Source organism: Pomacea canaliculata, linkage group LG7, assembly GCF_003073045.1.
Source record: "Pomacea canaliculata isolate SZHN2017 linkage group LG7, ASM307304v1, whole genome shotgun sequence".
Classification (NCBI taxonomy): Eukaryota; Metazoa; Mollusca; class Gastropoda; order Architaenioglossa; family Ampullariidae; genus Pomacea; species Pomacea canaliculata.
In genome coordinates, this window is record NC_037596.1 from 14,592,080 (window position 1) to 14,611,204 (window position 19,125).

Consider the following 19,125-nt stretch of genomic DNA (forward strand, 5'->3'; position numbering starts at 1 on the left):
ACAAGATGAAGCTAGGATGTAAAATGGAGTAAGATACACCTAATCTACCAACTTTCACTCCGAATATTCGTGAAACAAGTTTTCAAAACCCGAAGGACCACGAATGTGTAAAGGATATTACAGGTTTAGGAATAAATGATTCAGATGGCATGGTAATTATCTCCGAAAGAAGAGGTCACAAGATGAGGAATTAACAGAAACCGGTCACGTGCTGCTGTGGACAAAGTGTGGGAGAATGGCATTTAGCTGGATAGACTATCGCACTTTGCTACTGACAGACAGCTGCTTCAATTTAAAGAAGAATTCGGCAGAAAAAATTAATACGTAGAAGAGAAAGAAAACTGAAGATCCCCATCCCCTAACAGTTCGAAATCGCCTTTTGGTAGAAGCTTTTTTCCTTTCAAAACACACCAGCAGCATTACCACCACCACAACAACGAAATTAAATATTTAAAATATATATATATATGCAATAAGCAAAATTTGTAAAGAAAAGGAGATAGAAGTAGAGAGACTGAGAGTGCTATTGATATAATAACAGCAAAGACAACGTTGATATCAATGTTGTAGCATATTTACCACTTCCCGCTTCCACAGCTTCATGTCTAATATCAAAGATGATCTTTATTATAACTCGATTAAAACATCATTAACCACACGTTCGACAGCTATTAACTCAATCAGTGCAATCAGGGAAAAGACACTGTATGCAAATGAGGCTTGAGTCAGTGCACGTGCATATAGACGAGAGTACAGTGGTCTCACCTTCCTAATCCGTAGCGGGGGAATGTTGGGGAGAGTGCACATGCTAATCACAGGGTCATGGTAAACAAAAGTTAATGCGGGTCACAAAATTCACAGAGTTTCACAACTCTGAATTAAAGAGGAAAAAGGAAAGAAAGAAAAAGGAGAGAAAAACAATGAGAAATCTTTAGAAAAACTAGAACGATGACAATTCGTTATTAAAAGAATTTTTTCCATTGACAGAGGCACATAGAGAAAAAAATGGCATGACGATATTGCCTCCAAGATAAGGCGATGTAACAATGATTGTGTGACAACACATTCAACCTGAGAAAACTTCAACTCACACACACGCGCTAACACACAGACACACCCATATGCTAAATTAATTTTCCTCACAAATCCTACTCAGACGATCATTCGCTCATATGTTGGGACAGTGTATGTATTGAATTACACGATTTAATATGTTGTCAGCCGTTCCTTTCGCTCGTATTCTAATAAAGTTTATGTCTTGACTTTAACGATTTGATCCGTTAACATGATCATTTATTCATTATTCTAGGACAGTACATAAACAAACGAAGTCATCTGCTGTGAGAGGTTATTTTCTCACATGGCAGGACATCATATGTATTGAATTTAACGATATGTTAAGGTAATCACCGTTCGCTGATATTCTAGAAGAAAGGTCTGTCACATGGTGGAAATTCTATCTCGATCAAAGGTTCAAATCGTGATGCCGGGACGGAGTTTACGTCCTTAAGATGCTTTGCGCTTCTCGACAAACAACATCCGGGAACTGTCAGCTTCAGTCCAGCGTTAGAACTACTCCTAACAGCTTCGCCAAGCTCAGCCCACTCTGTTCTCGTGTGACCGGTCCAAATTTCAACCGGTCAAGGGACTTTCTTCTCCTACGAAAAAGTAGGCAACAATAACTTCTGCTTTGCTCATTCTGTTTCCTTTAGGCCTGAGTATCAGAGCTTTTCTGAATTGTGTTCTCTTTGTTTTCCTATGTCTTCAAAACTTTCGCAGAAACGGGATTTTTACGACACACAGTCAAATATTTCTCGACATGATGGAGATATACCATACTACAATTACAGCTTTAGCAGTGTTGTGTCTTCTTCTAACGATTGCAGGTAAGTAGAAGACAAATTGTTTAGAAGAGTAATTTGACCATTTCAAACAAAGTTCTTCTTCAAAAGTAACCTACGAAAGGTAAGCTACCAAAAGGTTAAAATATTTGGGAGGTGGATTATTTGTTCGCTGTGGAAAAATGGAAAAAACAAAAACTGCTCAAGACAGTGTGGATCACTTGTAAAATAATACAAAATATTAATTGATTAAAAGTAATGTTAAAATTCTTGACTGAAAGATTCTGGTAGTATATGTATATGTATTTCTGTTTCTTTCCTATTGATTGACATAAATTTTGTGCGAAAAAATTAAATATGTTTCCCCTTATTTCTGATGTCGTCATCGTCATCATCATTACAGTTTCGGAACCTCTGCGCGTGCGAGGGGACACAAACGTCATAGAACCTTCAGTCACAGGGGAAGAACTGGCGACACAACGAGAGTTGTTGCTGGTATTGAGGCTCATTAGCCAGGTGAGCTTCCAACTGGACGCATTCCGCGACCGCGTGTACGGCGAGCTGGAGCAGGTCAAGACACAGCAGGTGGAAATCCTAACAGGCATCGCTGACATTCAGAACCGCCTGAAAGGAGGGAGCGGCGTCCCCACCATCCCAACAGTTCCCACCACCACGCCTTCATCCAGCAACTGTACGACTGACTCTTTGGTTTCCGTTTATTGAACAGGAGGGATGCAGTTTAAAGGAATAAAAACAGTTGTTAGAGCTAAAACATAAATCTGGGAGAATAAGAAAGACATTTCTGTGAAAAGACTGGATTAATCGACTATAGGCCTTTTCGTTGACTTAACAATGTGTTGGACAATACCTTCAGTTATATCTTTACTAAATAGGATCTGTTATATTAAATATTACATCAACAAGAAAATCAAATCTAATGCACGTTAATCTCAGGCAATCAAACCACACGAGAAAATGACTAAACAGACGTGTGTACGTTGTTTGTTATTATATTTAACTTCGAAGAATGATACATACGAACTGATTACTTCACCTACGTCTGGTTTGTCATGTTCGCAGCTTTTATCCGACTTGTCAACGGCAGCAACCCGTTAGAAGGGCGCGTGGAGGTGCTGGTTGGGCAGGTATGGGGCACAGTGTGTGACCTTAGATGGGACAGAAATGAAGCTGGCGTGGTCTGCAGCATGCTGGGATACAGCAGGTGAGACATGAGCTTTCTACCATGACAAAATCAACTAAGATCAACTAACTGATTTCTTTCTTCAAAACTTTCCTTTCTTTTACACACATACACACACATGTATAAAATATACACTCAATGTAAAATGTGAGCTCGCGTCAAACAGGTCACAAAAAAGAAGCTGAGGTCATTTGTCTTTTTTCTCTCATCTCACTCATCGAAAAGTAGTTCTCACGAAGGTGATAGGTGTAGACAGATGTTGATCGACTTCTGATTAGCACTACTGTTGTCAATTAACTGATTTCTGAATCGATTCATGGTTTCACTTACAGAAAAAAGTGCCCAGACATCTCAAACCAACTTGTCCAACCGACCCGATGATTAATCGCTCTCAGGACATTAACTTGCCCCCTTCCCCCACCACCAATACACAGACTTCTTCTGTTGCAACTGTACATTGCCAATTAAGGTAAAAAAAAAACAAAACTGTGTTTCAGAAAAAAAACCGTGGCTGTATCAAGTGCAGGATTTGGGTCGGGTTCTGGTCCTGTCATCTTCACTGGACTACTATGTCAAGGCAACGAAGTCGACCTTTGGCTCTGCCCCATGTTATATAGCCCTTTCCAAGGTCCCTGCGGTCATTCGCAGGATGCTGGTGTGATATGTCGTCCTCTGAGCTAGAACATCTTCGTTCCATTCACTTTTACCTTAAGTCACAGAGTGATACAATATGATATGATATTATAAATGACTCAGGCTTCTGGCCCAATTTTATATGATAAAACATAATATATAATGCAACCATTTTTAATCATGATCGCCACCAAACTTCCATTCTTTCATGCATAATACGCAACCATGCATCAAATCATGACAATCATGTATATATACACAGATTCCAAAGAGGATTGCAAGGGCGACCACTGCAATGTGAGAGCTTGAAGTCAGACCGCGGTTACGTCCCTTTTAGACGTGTACACGTCGCTAGATGCAGTCATGCCTCGCCTTTGTTATGGTGATGGTGTACTGGCAACACACACAATCAGCCGCGCACGCTTTCATACTTTCCAAAAATAGAGCTTGAAAACATTTTTTAAACGTGCAACTTTTCTAATTTAGGAAAAAAAAACAACAGAAACATTTCAAGTATATATTTTAGCATTGATTTTGAAGTAACTCTAATTGGACATTTTGTTTTGTCCACACGAACAGATTATGGTTGCTTACATAACTTATTTTATTTTTATTTATTGGTTATAATTCCAGGATGCATTTTGAGCTATAATATCATATAATAATCACACAATAACAATCTCATATATGGAGGAGATGGTGACAATATGGTAAAATATATAGATGAATACATGATGCTAAAAATATATGTAGATTTACTTATACAGTAATAATGCAATTCAAATAAATTTGCTTATATTAACAAGCATATTTTTTGGATTTAACATTCATTAGCTGGTGAAATTTAAATTCATTTGGATAATGCACAAAATATACAGGGAGCAGGGCTTTCCATGAAAAAAATTAACAAAGGGACAACACACAGAAACATGAGATTCATCCCTTACCTTAATTCAAAAATAAAAGGGAGAATACAAATGAAAATTCTTTATTGACAGAAAATGACGATTGTATTAAAAGAGAGATAGAAAAAGAGAGAGAATACAATAATTATTTGTGAAAAGAGGATGACAATGACTGTTAAAGAACGAGAAAAAGAAAGACATGTGGCAATTCTTTATTAAAACCGAGAGAGTTGGTCACAATTGTTTACATGTACAGAGAGAGTGGCCTAGCTACCTTTTTTTTTAAAAATGAGGTCGGTCCTAGAACTTGTGTGGCCACCACCGACCTCCTAATTTTATCAGCCGACGAGCTGCACGCAAACTCAAACTACTATTGTTAAGGAACCAATAACAATCGGCTGACATTTGCGTGGAGAAATACTTTCAGGTACGAGCACAAGATACACAGGTGTAAACAGGTGAGTCAGATTAGAGACAACGGAGGTAATGGCAAAAATAAAAGTGCTTCGGCATAAACCGCTGTCACAAGCATTGTGTCACAACACACCCCTCTCCATGAAATTAAAGTAGTAAGAAGGAAAGAAAAAAGATAAAAACTATGACAAATCTTTAGAAAAACTAGAACGACGACAATTCGTTCACTACTAAGTAAGGACAGCACTTTTTTAAAATTTAACGATGCGATTGACTGAGATGATCATTCGCTCATATGCTAGGACAGTGTATGTATTGAATTTAACGATTTAATGTGTTGTCAGACGTTCCATTCGCTCGTATTCTAATAAAGTTTATGTCTTGACTTTAACCATTCGATCCATTAAGAGGATCATTTATTAATTATTCTGAAACAGTACACACAAAAAACAAAAAACAAAAACGAAGTAATCTTCTGTGAGAGACTATTTGCTCATATGGCAGGACAGTATTTAACTATATGTTACGCTAATGACCATTCGCTGATATTCTAGATTAGAAGAAAGGTCTTTACGGAAGTGACCTGTCACATGTCACATGGTGGAAAGGCTATATGTCGAGCGAAGGTTCCGGGACGGAATTTATTCAGGATGCTCAGCGCTTCTTGACAAACAACATCCGGGAACTGTCAGCTTCAGTCCAGCGTTGGAACTACTCCTAACAGCTTCGCCAAGCTCAGCCCACTCTGTCCTCGTGTGACCAGTCCATATTTCAACCGGTCAAGGGACTTTCTTCTCCTTTGAAAAAGTAGGCAACAATAATTTGTGCTTTGCTCATTCTGTTTTCTTCAGGCCTGAGCATCAGAGCTTTTCTGAATTGTGTTCTCTTTGTTTTCATATGTCTTCTCTGCTTTTTCATATTCACTGTCACCAAAACCATCAGCAATCTTCAGTTTACAATGTTACCAATTTTAAGAATTTCTGCTGTCACGAAGTGTGTCTCCATATTTTAAACTACGTTATATTCTCCAACTTTCCCTTTGTAGAAACGTGATTTTTACGTGGAACAGTCAAATCGATCTAAGCATAATGGAGTTATACCATACTACAACCACAGCTTCAGCAGTTTTGTGTCTTCTTCTAACGATTGCTGGTAAGTAGCAGGCAAATTGTTTAGAAGAGTAATTTGACCATTACAAACAAAACTCTTCTTCAAAAGTAACATACGAAAGGTAAGTCGACCAAAAAAGATTAAAATATTTGGGATATGGATTATTTGTTCGCTGTGGCAAAATGGAAAAAGCAAAAACTGCTGAAGACAGTGTGGATCACTTGTAAAATAATATAAAATATTAATTAATAAAAAATAATAATAAAATAAATTCTTGACTGAATCATTTTGATAGTATATGCATTTCTGTTTCTTTACTGTTGAATGACATGAATTTTGTGCAAAAAAATAAATTTTAAATATGTATCCCCTTATTTCTTTTGTCATCATCATCTTCATAATCATCATCATCATCATTATCATCATCATTATCATCATCATCATATTCATTACAGTTTCGGAACCTCAGCGCGTGCGAAGGGACGCAAACGCCTCAGACACTGCAGTCAAAGGGGAAGAACTGGCGACACAACGAGGGATGCTGTTGGCTTTGAGGCTCATTAACGAGGTGGGCTTCCACCTGGACACATTCCGCGACCGCGTGTACGGCGAGGTGGAGCAGGTCAAGGCCCAGCAGGTGGAAATCCTAAGAGGCATCGCCGACATTCAGAACCGCCTGAAAGGAGGGAGCGGCGTCCCCACCATCCCATCAGTTCCCACCACCACGCCGGCATCCAACAACTGTACGACTGACTCTATGATTTCCGTTTATTGAAAAGGAGGGATGCAGTTTAAAAGAATAAAAACAGTTGTTAGAGCTAAAAGATCAATATGAGAGGATAAGAAAGGCATTTTGTTAACTGCGAAGAATGATACATACGAACTGATTACTTCACCTATGTCTAGTTTTTCTGGTTCACAGCTTTTATCCGACTTGTCAACGGCAGCAACCCGTTAGAAGGGCGCGTGGAGGTGCTGGTGGGGCAGGTATGGGGCACAGTGTGTGACGATTACTGGGACACAAAAGATGCTGGCGTGGTCTGCAGCATGCTGGGATACAGCAGGTGAGACATAAGCTTTGTAACCCTTTCCTTTCTTTTACACACACTCACACACATGTATAAAATATACACTCAATGTAAAATGTGAGCTCGAGTAAAACAGGTCTCAAGAAAAAAGCTGAGGTCATTTGTCTTTTTTCTCTCTCGCCTCACTCATCGAAAAGTAGTTCTCACGAAGATGATAGGTGTAGACAGGTATAGATCGAGTACTAGTGTCAATTAACTCATTTCTGAATCGATTCATGGTTTTACTTACAAACCAACTTGTCCAACCGACCCGACGATTAGTCCCCCTCAGGACATTAACTTGCCCCCTAGCTCCACCACCAATACACATACTTCTTCGGTTGAAACTGCACATTGCCGCTTAAGGTACAAAAAATTGTCTTTCAGAGGAAACGCCATAGCTGTATCAAGTGCAGGATTTGGTTCGGGATCTGGTCCTATCACCTTCACTGGCGCACAGTGTGAAGGCAACGAAGTCGACCTTCGGCACTGCCCCATGAACAATAGCCCTTTCCAAGGTGGCTGCAGTCATCGGGAGGATGCTGGTGTGATATGTCGTCCTCTGAACTAGAGCTCCTTCGTTCCATTCACTTTTACCTTTGTCCTTTAGTCACAGAGTGATATTTTTAAAGACTCAAGTCTTCTAGCCCAATTCTATATAATACATAGTACATAATCTATGCATTTAATCATGATCGCTACCAGACTTCCATTTCTGCACGCATAATACGCATGGTATAAATACAATCATGCATCAAAGCATTACAATCATGCATATATAATTATATACAGAGATATCAAAGAGGATAACAAGAACGACCACTGCAATGTGAGAGCTTGAAGTCAGAACGCGGTTACGTCCCTTTTAGACGTGTGCACGTCGCTAGATGCAGTCATGCCTCGCCTTTGTTATGGTGATGGTGTACTGGCAACACACACAATCAGCCGCGCACGCTTTCATACTTTCCAAAAATAGAGCTTGAAAATATTTTTTTGAAAATGTGCAACTTTTTTAATTAGGAAACAAAACAACAGAAACGTTTCAAGTATATTTATCATTGATTTTGAAGTAACTCTAATTGGACAGATTTTTGTTCACACGAACCAGTTATGGTTGTTTACATACCTTATTTTATTTTTATTTATTGGCTATAATCGCAGGGGGCATTTTGAGCTACAAAATTATATAATAATTACACAATAACAATCTCATATGTGCAACAGATGGTGACATTATTCAAAAGGGGAACACACAGAAATACATAATGAGATTCATCACTTATCTCATCTAGAATACACAACAGACATTTTCTTAAATATCTCGATATATCACTATATCTTAACTGTTGAATGTGGAATTTGTTTCAGATTAACTTTAATTTTATTAAATTTTATTTAAGAGCAGGGGACAAATTTATTAATTAATTCTCTAAACCAAAATATCCTTCAAACATACTGTAAGTGGTGCCGATTTTACTTGTATATGTATAAGTATATATGTCTTGTTTCCATTTTTGAATAAATCTATCCTTTAAGCATTGCGTTACAATATTTTTTAAATGAGTGGGAGAAAAACTACAGCCAAATTTCCAGATGAAGGAAAGACCTAAGAAATCTAATGAGCATACATAACTAAGCCAGGATAGTTTACTTTCAGGGCTATCAAATAGAAAGTTGCACAAATTGAAGAGAAAAACAGATAATGTTTTAGTTTCAGAGTTATGTTCCATATACAAAAAGCACAGTAACCTACATTTTACAAAAATTTACACAGGAAGAATGTCTTCTTCAACCAACACCATACATGATGGTGAGCTAGTTTAAACATTTAACCTCATTTTCAGAAACTCCAGTTGCAGCCTATCACAAAAATATCAACAGCTTTCACTTCCATACAACAACATAGGTTTTATACAACTATCAAAGAAGTCAATTTGAGTGTCTAGAGGCAAATTAAGTTTTTTACACTTCTTAATCAGTGAAAACATGGCTTTGCTTGCACATACCCACTATATGGCATTTCAGTACAGTTATTTCCATTCTTAATTTTATCAAGTTTGCCTCTGTGTTTCCGATAGCAAGATAGCATAGATAATGGATCATACGCAATAGAAAACAGGGGTAATGGCAAAAATAAAAGTTCGTCGTCATAAACCGCCGTGACAAGCATTGTGTCACAACACAGTCGTACCCCACCCACCCCAACTTCTCCTCACACCCACGCACGCACGACGTGCAAACACACACACACACAAATCTACTTTTCCTTACCAATCATATTCGTACTATTTAAAGCTGGCAGAAGAGTTAACGCAGTTTTTTCGGTGCAAAGGTCACACAATTCCGGGACGGAATTTACTCACTCTACTTATTGAGGCTCGGCAAACAACATCCGCAAACGTCCACTTCCATGTAGCATCGGATAGGCTACGATAACCTACTTTCCTTTATGTCAGTGTAAAAGTCTTCAGACTCATAAACATCCGTCTCTTTATTGGTTCACCGAACCCTTTGTGACGCACGCAGTTGGGTGGTAAGCAAGACAGTCCCAGAAGTCCCGGATGTTACGATAGTATATATTAATATAAAGCCATAGAGACCCTGACAATCATTCCTAGGGATCTTCTTCTATTTTGGAAAGGTAAGCAACAATAATTGCTGACTTGCTAGAGTTTCAGACAGGTTTTGTTTTTTTCTCTTTTTGTCTTCTCTTATTTTTTTCCCCCTCGAGCTTCTCCTCAGCCTTCTCGTATTCACTGTCTGTGACCAGAGCCGTCATCATTAACACCCAATCATTGTCATCAATGTCTTTGTCTCAGTCTAGTCTTCCATAGCCCTAGGTTTAACGTATTTCTGGTCACATGATGTTTAACTTCATCGAGATTTTTGTCTACATTATTTTCTTAAACTTTCCTGCTGCAGAAACGTGATTTCTACGCAAAACATTCCAATCTTTCTCGACATAATGGAGACATACCACACAATTACTGCAACTTTAGCAGTATTCTGTCTTCTTCTCACGATTGGTGGTAAGTAGCAGCCAGAGTGTTTAGCGGAGTAATTTAACAATATAAAACAAACATTAACCTAGCTAGAAAAAGTAAAAGTCTACAACAAAAGGTAAAATATTTGGGATGTGAATTTGTTTAGTTTGGAAAATAAACGAAATAAAACTTCTGTAAACAGTATGGGTCACGTAGTAAAATTATACAGAATAATAATAAATGAAAATAAAATAGAAATTCTTGACTGAAAGTTTATTATTCGTATATGCATTTCTAATTGCTTCTAACTTTATTGGATTGACATGAATTTATTTTTTACTGCAGCGTACCAAAAAATAAAGATTTTAAACATGTCTCCTTACTTGCGTATTTGTTTTATTGTTATTTTTACTTGTGAACAGCTATATGTTTTTGATTATTACAGTTTCCGAACCTCTACGCGTGCGAAGGGCCACGAACACCACAGAACCTGCAGTCAAAGAGGAAGAACTGGCAAAACAAGGAGAGTTGTTGCTGGCCTTGAGGCTCATTAACGAGGTGGGCTACAACCTGAACACATTCCGCGACCGCGTGTACGACCAGCTGGAGCAGGTCAAGGCCCAGCAGGTGGAAATCCTAAGAGGCATCGCCGACATTCAGAACCGCCTGAAAGGAGGGAGCGGCGTCCCCATCACCCCGTCAGTGCCCACCACCACGCCTGCATCCAACAACTGTACGACTGACTCTTTGGTTTCCATTTATTGAAAAGAAGGGATGCAATTTAAAAGAATAAAAGCAGTTATTAGAGATAAAAGATAAATATGGGAGAATAAGAAAGACATTTTTTGTTAAAAGACTGGACTAGTCCAGGTGTCTATGGGCCTTTTCACTGACTTTGACAATGTGTAGGACAATGTCTTCAGATATATCTTTATTATGTATGCTATGTATAATATATGTTATTTTAATTATCACTACATCATCAAGAAAATCAAATCTAATGCACGTTAATCTCAGGCAATTAAACCACACGAGAAAATGACTAAACAGACGAGTGTACATTGTTTGTTATTATTTTTAACTGTGCAGAATGATACATACAGACTGATCACTTCACCTATGTCTGGTTTGTCATGTTCGCAGCTTTTATCCGACTTGTCAACGGCAGCAACCCGTTAGAAGGGCGCGTGGAGGTGCTGGTGGGGCAGGTATGGGGCACAGTGTGTGACGATTACTGGGACACAAAAGATGCTGGCGTGGCCTGCAGCATGCTGGGATACAGCAGGTGAGACATGAGCTTTGTACCATGAGAAAATAAGATCAACTAAGTGATTTCTTTCTTCGAAACTTTCCTTTCTTTTACACACACTCACACACATGTATAAAATATACACTCAATGTAAAATGTGAGCTCGCGTAAAACAGGTCTCAAAAAAGAAGCTGAGGTCATTTGTCATTTTTCTCTCTCGCCTCACTCATCGAAAAGTAGTTCTCACGAAGGTGTAGATAGGTGTCATTAACTGATTTCTGAATCGATTCATGGTTTTACTTACAAACCAACTTGTCCAACAGACCCGACGCTTAATCGCTCTCAGGACATTAACTTGCCCCCTTACACCCACCACCAATACACATACTTCTTCGGTTGCAACTGTACATTGCTACTTAAGGTACAAAAAATTGTCTTTCAGAGAAAACGCCATACCTGTATCAAGTGCAGGATTTGGGTTGGGCTCTGGTCCTATCACCTTCACTGGCGCAAAGTGTGAAGGCAACGAAGTCGACCTTCGGCACTGCCCCATGGCATATGGCCCTTTCCAAGGTGGCTGCAGTCATCGGGAGGATGCTGGTGTGATATGTCGTCCTCTGAAATAGAGCTCCTTCGTTCCATTCACTTTTACCTTAAGTCACAGAGTGATGCAATATGACAATGATATTTTTAAGGACTCAGGCTTCTTTCTAGCCCATATTTCTATAATACAAAATATATAATGCAGGCATTTAATCATGCTCACCACCAAACTTTCATTCCTGCACGCATAATACGCATGGTATAAATACAATCATGCATCAAAGCATGACAATCATGCATATATAATTATATACAGAGATATCAATCAAATAGGATAGCAAGGGCGACCACTGCAATGTGAGAGCTTGAAGTCAGACCGCGGCTACGTCCCTTTTAGACGAGTGCACGTCGCTAGATGCAGTCATGCCTCGCCTTTGTTATGGCGATGGTATACTGGCAACACACACATCAGCCGTGCTCGCTTTCATACTTTCCAAAAATAGAGCTTGAAAACATTTTTCAAACGTGTAACTTTACTAATTAAGAAAAAAGAAAAAGAAAAAAAAAAACAGAAACAGAAACATTTCAAGTATATTTTAGCATTGATTTTGAAGTAACTCTAATTGGACAGGTTTTTTTCCCTACACGAACAGATTATGGTTGTTTACATTTATTATTTTATTTGTATTTATTTGCTATAATCCCAGGGGGCATTTTGAGCCACAAAATTATATAATAGTCACACAATGACAATCTCATATGTGCAGCAGATGGTGACAAAATGGCAAAATATATAGATGAATACATGATGCTAAAAATATATGGAGATTTACTTATACAATGATAATGCAATTCAAATAAATTTGCTTGTATCAATAGCCATACTTTTGTATTTAATATTCATCGGGAAAAATTTATTAATTAATTTTCTAAGCCAAAATATTCTTCAAACATACTGTAAGTGGTGCCGATTTTACTTGTATATGTATATATGTCTTGTTTTCATTTTTGAATAAATCTATCCATTAAGCATTGCGTTACAATATTTTTTTTAAATGAGTGGGAGAAAAACTACAGCCAAATTTCCAGATGAATGAAAGACCTAAGAAATCTAATGAGCATACATAACTAAACCAGGATAGTTTGCATGCAGGACTATCAAATAGAAAGTTGCACAAGTTGAAGAAAAAAACAGATAATTTTTTAGTTTGAGAGCTATGTTCCAAACATGACCTATACCAAAAGCACAGAAACCTACATTTTACAAAAATTTACACAGGAAAAATGTTTACTTCAACCAACACCATACATGATGGTGAGCTAGTTTTAACATTTAACATCATTTTCAGAAACTCCAGTTGCAGCCTATCACAAAACTATAAACAGATTTTACTTCCATGCAACCAAATAGGTTTTATACAACTATCAAAGAAGTCAATTTGAGTGTCTAGAGGAAAATTAAGTTTTTTACACTTCTTAATCAGTGAAAACATAGCTTTGTTTGCACATACCCACTATATGGCATTTCAGGACAGTTATTTCCATTCTTAATTTTGTCAAGTATGCCTCTGTGTCTCAGCCAGGCAAGATAGCTGCTTAAAATAATACGAATCTTGAATGTATTGTATGGAAAATACCTTGAACTGATTTGAATAGACACTGCTGGTGGTGACAGTCTACCATGCAGCGCTTGTTTCAGGATTTGTGAAAAAAAAAAAAAAAAAACGCGTCTAACCACGAAAGCAGCAGCACAGGTAAACACAAAGCCTCCAGGTACAGGACGATATTGATATGTGTCGATCCCCATAGCGCAGGCCGCTGAGTTTAAGTTTGCTAAGTCTCAAAATTTCACACAAATCTTGAAGAAAGTACACTAAATAAACACTGTTGTAATTCTCGTAGCAAGAGGAACACATCCATATAAATATAGGTGGCAGAACAGGTAAATCATCGTTCGCCAGCTATTGACTAAATCATCACAATCAAAGAGGGACAAAGTACACGAAGTGAGGCACGAATCAAGTGCACACGAACACATACCAGAGTACAAAATTGCAGTGGTTTCCTTTTCTTAAGAGGGCGGGGATACTGAACATGCTAATCGCAGGATCATACGCAAACGAAAGATAATGCAGGTCACAAAATTAAGTGGGCTTTTAAAAATAAATATTAGAGAGAAAGGGATAAAAGAAAAGAAAGATGAAAACAAATCGTTATAAAGATAGGGACAATGACAATTCAATAATAAAAGGGAGAATACAAATGAGCATTATTTATTGGCAGAGAATGACGATTGTATTAAGAGAGAGAGAGAGACTATAACAATTATTTGTTAAAAGAGGACAAAAATGAGTCAATGACCGTTAAAGAACGAGAAAAGGAAAGACAGTGACAATTTTTTTAATTAAAACCGAGAAAGTTGGTCACAATTGTTTATATATACAGAGACAGTGGCCTCGCTACATTTTTTTTTTTTTTTTTGGTAACGAAGTCGGTCCTAGAACTTGTGCGGCCGCCATCGACCTCCTTTTTTTATCAGCTGACGACCTGCACGCGAACTCAAACTGTACTATTGTTAGGGAAGCCAATAACAATCGGCTGACATTTGCGTGGAGAAATACTTTCTGGGATGAGCACAAGGTACACAGGTGTAAACAGGTGAGTCAGATTAGAGACAACGGAGGTAATGACAAAAATAAAAGTGCGTCGGTATAAATCCCCGCGACAAGCATTGTGTCACAACACACTCGTACCCCACCCACTCCAATAAGAGAACTTCTGCTCACACCCACGCACGCACGGCGTGCAAACACACGCACACAAATCTAGTTTTCCTTAGCAATCATATTCGTACTATTTAAAGCTGGCAGGAGAGTTAACACAGTTTTTCGGTGCAAAGGTCACAAAATTCCGGGACGGAATTTACGCACTCTACTTTATGAGGCTCGGCAAACAACGTCCAGGAACTGTCCACTTCCGTTTAGAATCGGAACTACTCATAACCAAGCCTACCCAATGTACTAAGTGTCCTGTGATATCCACATTCCAACAGGGCAAGTCACCTTTACGTTTCCACCCAAAACTTTACTACAAAATACCCTGGAAATATAGGCTACGATAACCTACATTTCCTTCTGTCAATGTAAGTCTTCAGACTTATAAACATCCGTCTCTTTATTGGTTCACCGAACCCTTTGTGATGCAAGCACTTGGGTGGTAAGCAAGACAGTCCCAGAAGTTCCAGATGTTATTTTAGTATAAATTAATATAAAACCATGGCTATAGGGACATCCAACCTTCGTTTAGAGACGCTGAAAATCATTCCCAGGTATCTTCTATTTTGGAAAGGTAAGCAACAATAATTGCTGACTTGCTACAGTTTCAGACAGGGTTTTTTTTTTTTTTTTTTGCTTTTTTCTCTGTCTTATCTCCATTGCTTTCCTCGAGCTTCTCCTCCGCCTTCTCGTATTCACTGTCCGTGATCAAAACCGTCCTCAATAACATCCAATCATTGTCATCAATGTCTTTGTCTCAATCTAATCTGCTAAGTTTAACGTATTTCTGGTCACATGATGTTCAACTTCATCGAGATTTTTGTCTACATTATTTTCTTAAACTTTCCTGCTGCAGAAACGTGATTTCTACGCAAAATATTCAATCTTTCTCGACATAATGGAGACATACCACACAATTACTGCAACGTTAGCAGTATTGTCTTCTTCTCACGATTGCTGGTAAGTAGCAGCCAAAGTGTTTAGCGGAGTAATTTAATCATTTCAAACAAAAACCAATTACCTAGCTATAAAATGTAAAAGTCTACAACAAAAGGTGAAATATTTGAGATATGAATTTTTTGTTTACTTTATAAAATAAGCAAAACTTCTGTAAACATTATGATACAAAATAATAATAAATGGAAATAAAATTTTTGGATTGAAAGATTATGATACGTTAGTGCATTTCTAATTGTTTCTAACTTTATTTGGATTGACATGAATTTATTTTTACTGCATCTTACCAAAAAAAATAACGATTTTAAACATGTCCCCTTATTTGAGCATTTGCTTTATTGTTATTATTACTTCGCAACCTCTGTGTTTTTGATTATTACAGCTTCGGAACCTCTACGCGTGAGAAGGAACACAAACGCCACAGGACCTGCAGTCAAAGGGGAAGAACTGGCGAAACAAGGAGAGTTGTTGCTGGCCCTGAGGCTCATTAACGAGGTGGGCTACAACCTGAACACATTCCGCGACCGCGTGTACGACCAGCTGGAGCAGGTCAAGGCCCAGCAGGTGGAAATTCTAAGAGGCATCGCCGACATTCAGAACCGCCTGAAAGGAGGCAGCGACGTCCCCACCACCCCATCAGTTCCCACTACGACACCTGCAACCAACAACGGTACGTCTGCCTTTGTATCTTCCCGGTCCTCCAATTAAAAAAAAAAAAAAAAGACTTTAATTAATAAGACTACTTCTCTGACAATTTCCTTCTTTGAGCAGTCAGCTGCGAAAACCTCCAATTTCTTAAAATATTTATGAAATTGTTCTCTCGGGTTTGGTGAGCTTCAGGATTTATTTTATTTCATTCATATTGTACTTTCTTCGTCAAGTATTTATTTTGATCCAAGTAAAGGAATTTTTTGTATGTATTCGGATAATTTTTTTTTTAGCTATGACTTGGCACTCCAAAGACATTTTTTTCATTTATTGAAATGCAGATCGTAAAGCTAGAAGACATATACGCGAGAACAAGAAAAAAATTAGCTATTAAGAGACTGGAATAGTTAAAGTACCTATAGGCGTTTCCTTGACTTCATATTTTGTGTTGGAGAATATCTTTAGTTACTAGGACATGCTGTGTAAATTTTCGTTCCATCGGCAAGAAAACCAAATCTTTTATTAGATGTTAAGGGCACTCAAAATTGATAAGAAAATGTTGAAGCAGATGTGTGTCATTTATGCTATCTATCATATTATTTATAATATGTTATCTAATGCACTATTTTGTTTCAAACTGCCATATGAAACGTACGTGCTGATTCCGTTTCACAGCCTTTATCCGACTTGTCAACGGCAGCAACCCGTTAGAAGGGCGCGTGGAGGTGCTGGAGGGGCAGGCCTGGGGCACAGTGTGTGACGATATCTGGGACACAAAAGATGCTGGCGTGGTCTGCAGCATGCTGGGATACAGCAGGTGAGAGACGAGTTTGTTTCCATCAACTTTCTTTCTTATTTCGTTCCTTTCTATCTTTTACACACACACAGGCCCGTTCTTAGCCCCCGCGGGACCCGAGGCAAAAGGCATGTGCGGGGCCCACACGCCACGATCACACGGTTTTAGTTGGGATCTAAAGTCACATATCAATCAAAAGCGCGGGGCCCCTTGAAGCGCGGGGCCCTAGGCAGATGCCTCGTCCGCCTGCCCCTAAGCACGGCCCTGCACACACATGTATAAAATATACACTCAGAAAATGTAAGCTCATATAAATACACGTCCCCAGAAGCTTAGGTCATTGGTCACTTGTCTCTCTTTCTCTTCACTCATCGGAGAGTGACGGGTGAAGCAATTCATGGTTTCACTTGCAGAAAAATCAGAAGCCCAGACATCTCAAATTAATTAGCTTTTTTTTTAAACCAACGACCAACCGACCGGTCGCTTAATTACTCTCATAACATTAACTTACAACACTACCCATCCCCTCTTCTTTCGTTGCAATAATACATTTCAAAGTCTGCTGCCACTTACGTACAAAACTGTAAATGTTTCAGAGAATACGCCTTGCCTGTACATGGTGCATCATTTGGGATGGGCACTGGTCGGATCATCTTCGATAATGTGGACTGTCAAGGCAACGAACTAGACCTTAGGCTCTGTCCCATGAATCTCCCTTTCACAGGGGACTGCAGCCATTCGGAGGATGCTGGTGTGATATGTCGTCCTCTGAGCTAGCTCAGACAGCCATTAGATTTACATATAAGATATATATATATAACTCAGTAAGATATATATCTGAATGAGTTAGAGAGGACGTGTAAGAGATCATAAAGCCACGAATATCGAAGACAATCATCAAGTAAAGAATGTAGCTAAATACAGCGTGATTAATAAATATTACATTTAAGCATATCATAATGGATTCTAAATGCTACTCGGTTTACCGGATGAAAAGGCACATTTTCAGTTCTTAATACATTCCCGAATATTGCTTCTTACCATCCTGGATTCTGCTGGTGCTCACGTGAAAGAAGAAAGGTCAATTGTATTACCTGAGACAAGTGTTTGCGACAATTAATGACCAACCGACAGCAGAAGAAGTTATAAGCATGGAAACATGTGTGAAAAGATGGATCATTCAGAGGACAATGTATCAGACTGATATACGTGGCTATTCCTGCAACGAGTTGACAACATGCAACATGTGTATCAATATATAATCTTCGATAACAATTTGATTGCACTGTGCTCGTGACGACAATCAAACAAGAAAAATGCAAAGAAGACATTTCCATAGTTAGAAAATTTTCATATTCATCTATTGATCAACAAGCAGCCAATCCAACCAACAAATCAGTATTCTCCAAAGTTTTTACAAAATGTCCCAGTATTTTATTGTCTTTAAAATGTTCGCTATCTTCTGTATGAATGTCGTGGACGGATCAGTGTTTGTCAGTTGTGACTGATTTTCTAAAACTTTTAACTTCCTTTGCTCAGTCATATTTTATATAGAAGAATGCATTTGTTAATTAATAACTGTCGTTCTTCGCAATAAATGCAATTCTTACAGAATACAGTGAAACCTCGGTTAGCGAACGCCTCGGATAGCGAATATTTCGGTTAACGAACAAAAATTTTGTTAAAAGTTTGTCTCGGATAGCGAACAAAATTTCGGATAACGAACAGCCACGTACGTGAACCACACGTGACCGACCAGCATGTCATCATTCGCGCTCGAGACACAGTTACGATCGGTCGTTCCTTATCTATGCGCATCCTTCTTATTTAGTGATTTTTGTGTTTTATTTTAATAAGTCTCCTCGACAGACAATAAAGTCTGTTTTGATTTGATTTGATTAAGATAATCCTCAATAATGGCTCCAAAGAAGATTAAGAGCAATTAATAGTAGTGAGGTAATGACAAGGAAGCGGCCAACAAATGAATTGAAAAAGGAAATGAT

At 38.4% G+C, this 19,125-nt stretch overlaps 2 protein-coding genes across 2 annotated transcripts; both read left to right on the forward strand.

Annotated features, from left to right (window-relative positions):
• The first annotated feature begins 5,623 nt into the window (after positions 1-5,623).
• On the forward strand, positions 5,624-7,768 carry LOC112568663 (deleted in malignant brain tumors 1 protein-like). The gene is made up of 5 exons (XM_025246071.1): positions 5,624-5,801; positions 6,040-6,146; positions 6,560-6,847; positions 7,027-7,168; positions 7,559-7,768. Exons 2-5 carry the CDS (start codon positions 6,083-6,085, stop codon positions 7,740-7,742), a joined length of 678 nt encoding a protein of 225 aa, XP_025101856.1. The 5' UTR covers positions 5,624-5,801; positions 6,040-6,082; the 3' UTR covers positions 7,743-7,768.
• A 1,890-nt stretch (positions 7,769-9,658) lies between these two features.
• Positions 9,659-17,947, forward strand: LOC112568597 (deleted in malignant brain tumors 1 protein-like). The gene is made up of 8 exons (XM_025245972.1): positions 9,659-9,812; positions 10,094-10,200; positions 10,601-10,888; positions 11,299-11,440; positions 11,847-12,028; positions 16,061-16,348; positions 17,002-17,143; positions 17,719-17,947. The coding sequence occupies exons 2-8, from the start codon at positions 10,137-10,139 to the stop codon at positions 17,897-17,899; spliced, it is 1,287 nt and encodes a 428-aa protein (XP_025101757.1). The 5' UTR covers positions 9,659-9,812; positions 10,094-10,136; the 3' UTR covers positions 17,900-17,947.
• Positions 17,948-19,125: the final 1,178 nt, after the last annotated feature.

Bases quoted from the DNA above. Each gene is read 5' to 3' on its own strand.
- LOC112568597 (XM_025245972.1), top strand. From the start codon at position 10,137: ATGGAGACATACCACACAATTACTGCAACTTTAGCAGTATTCTGTCTT. The intron at 11,441-11,846 runs GTGAGACATGAG...ATTGTCTTTCAG, and splicing joins AGCATGCTGGGATACAGCAG to AGAAAACGCCATACCTGTAT. The intron at 17,144-17,718 runs GTGAGAGACGAG...TAAATGTTTCAG, and splicing joins AGCATGCTGGGATACAGCAG to AGAATACGCCTTGCCTGTAC.
- LOC112568663 (XM_025246071.1), top strand. From the start codon at position 6,083: ATGGAGTTATACCATACTACAACCACAGCTTCAGCAGTTTTGTGTCTT. The intron at 6,147-6,559 runs GTAAGTAGCAGG...TATTCATTACAG, and splicing joins TCTTCTTCTAACGATTGCTG to TTTCGGAACCTCAGCGCGTG. The intron at 6,848-7,026 runs GTACGACTGACT...TCTGGTTCACAG, and splicing joins CACGCCGGCATCCAACAACT to CTTTTATCCGACTTGTCAAC.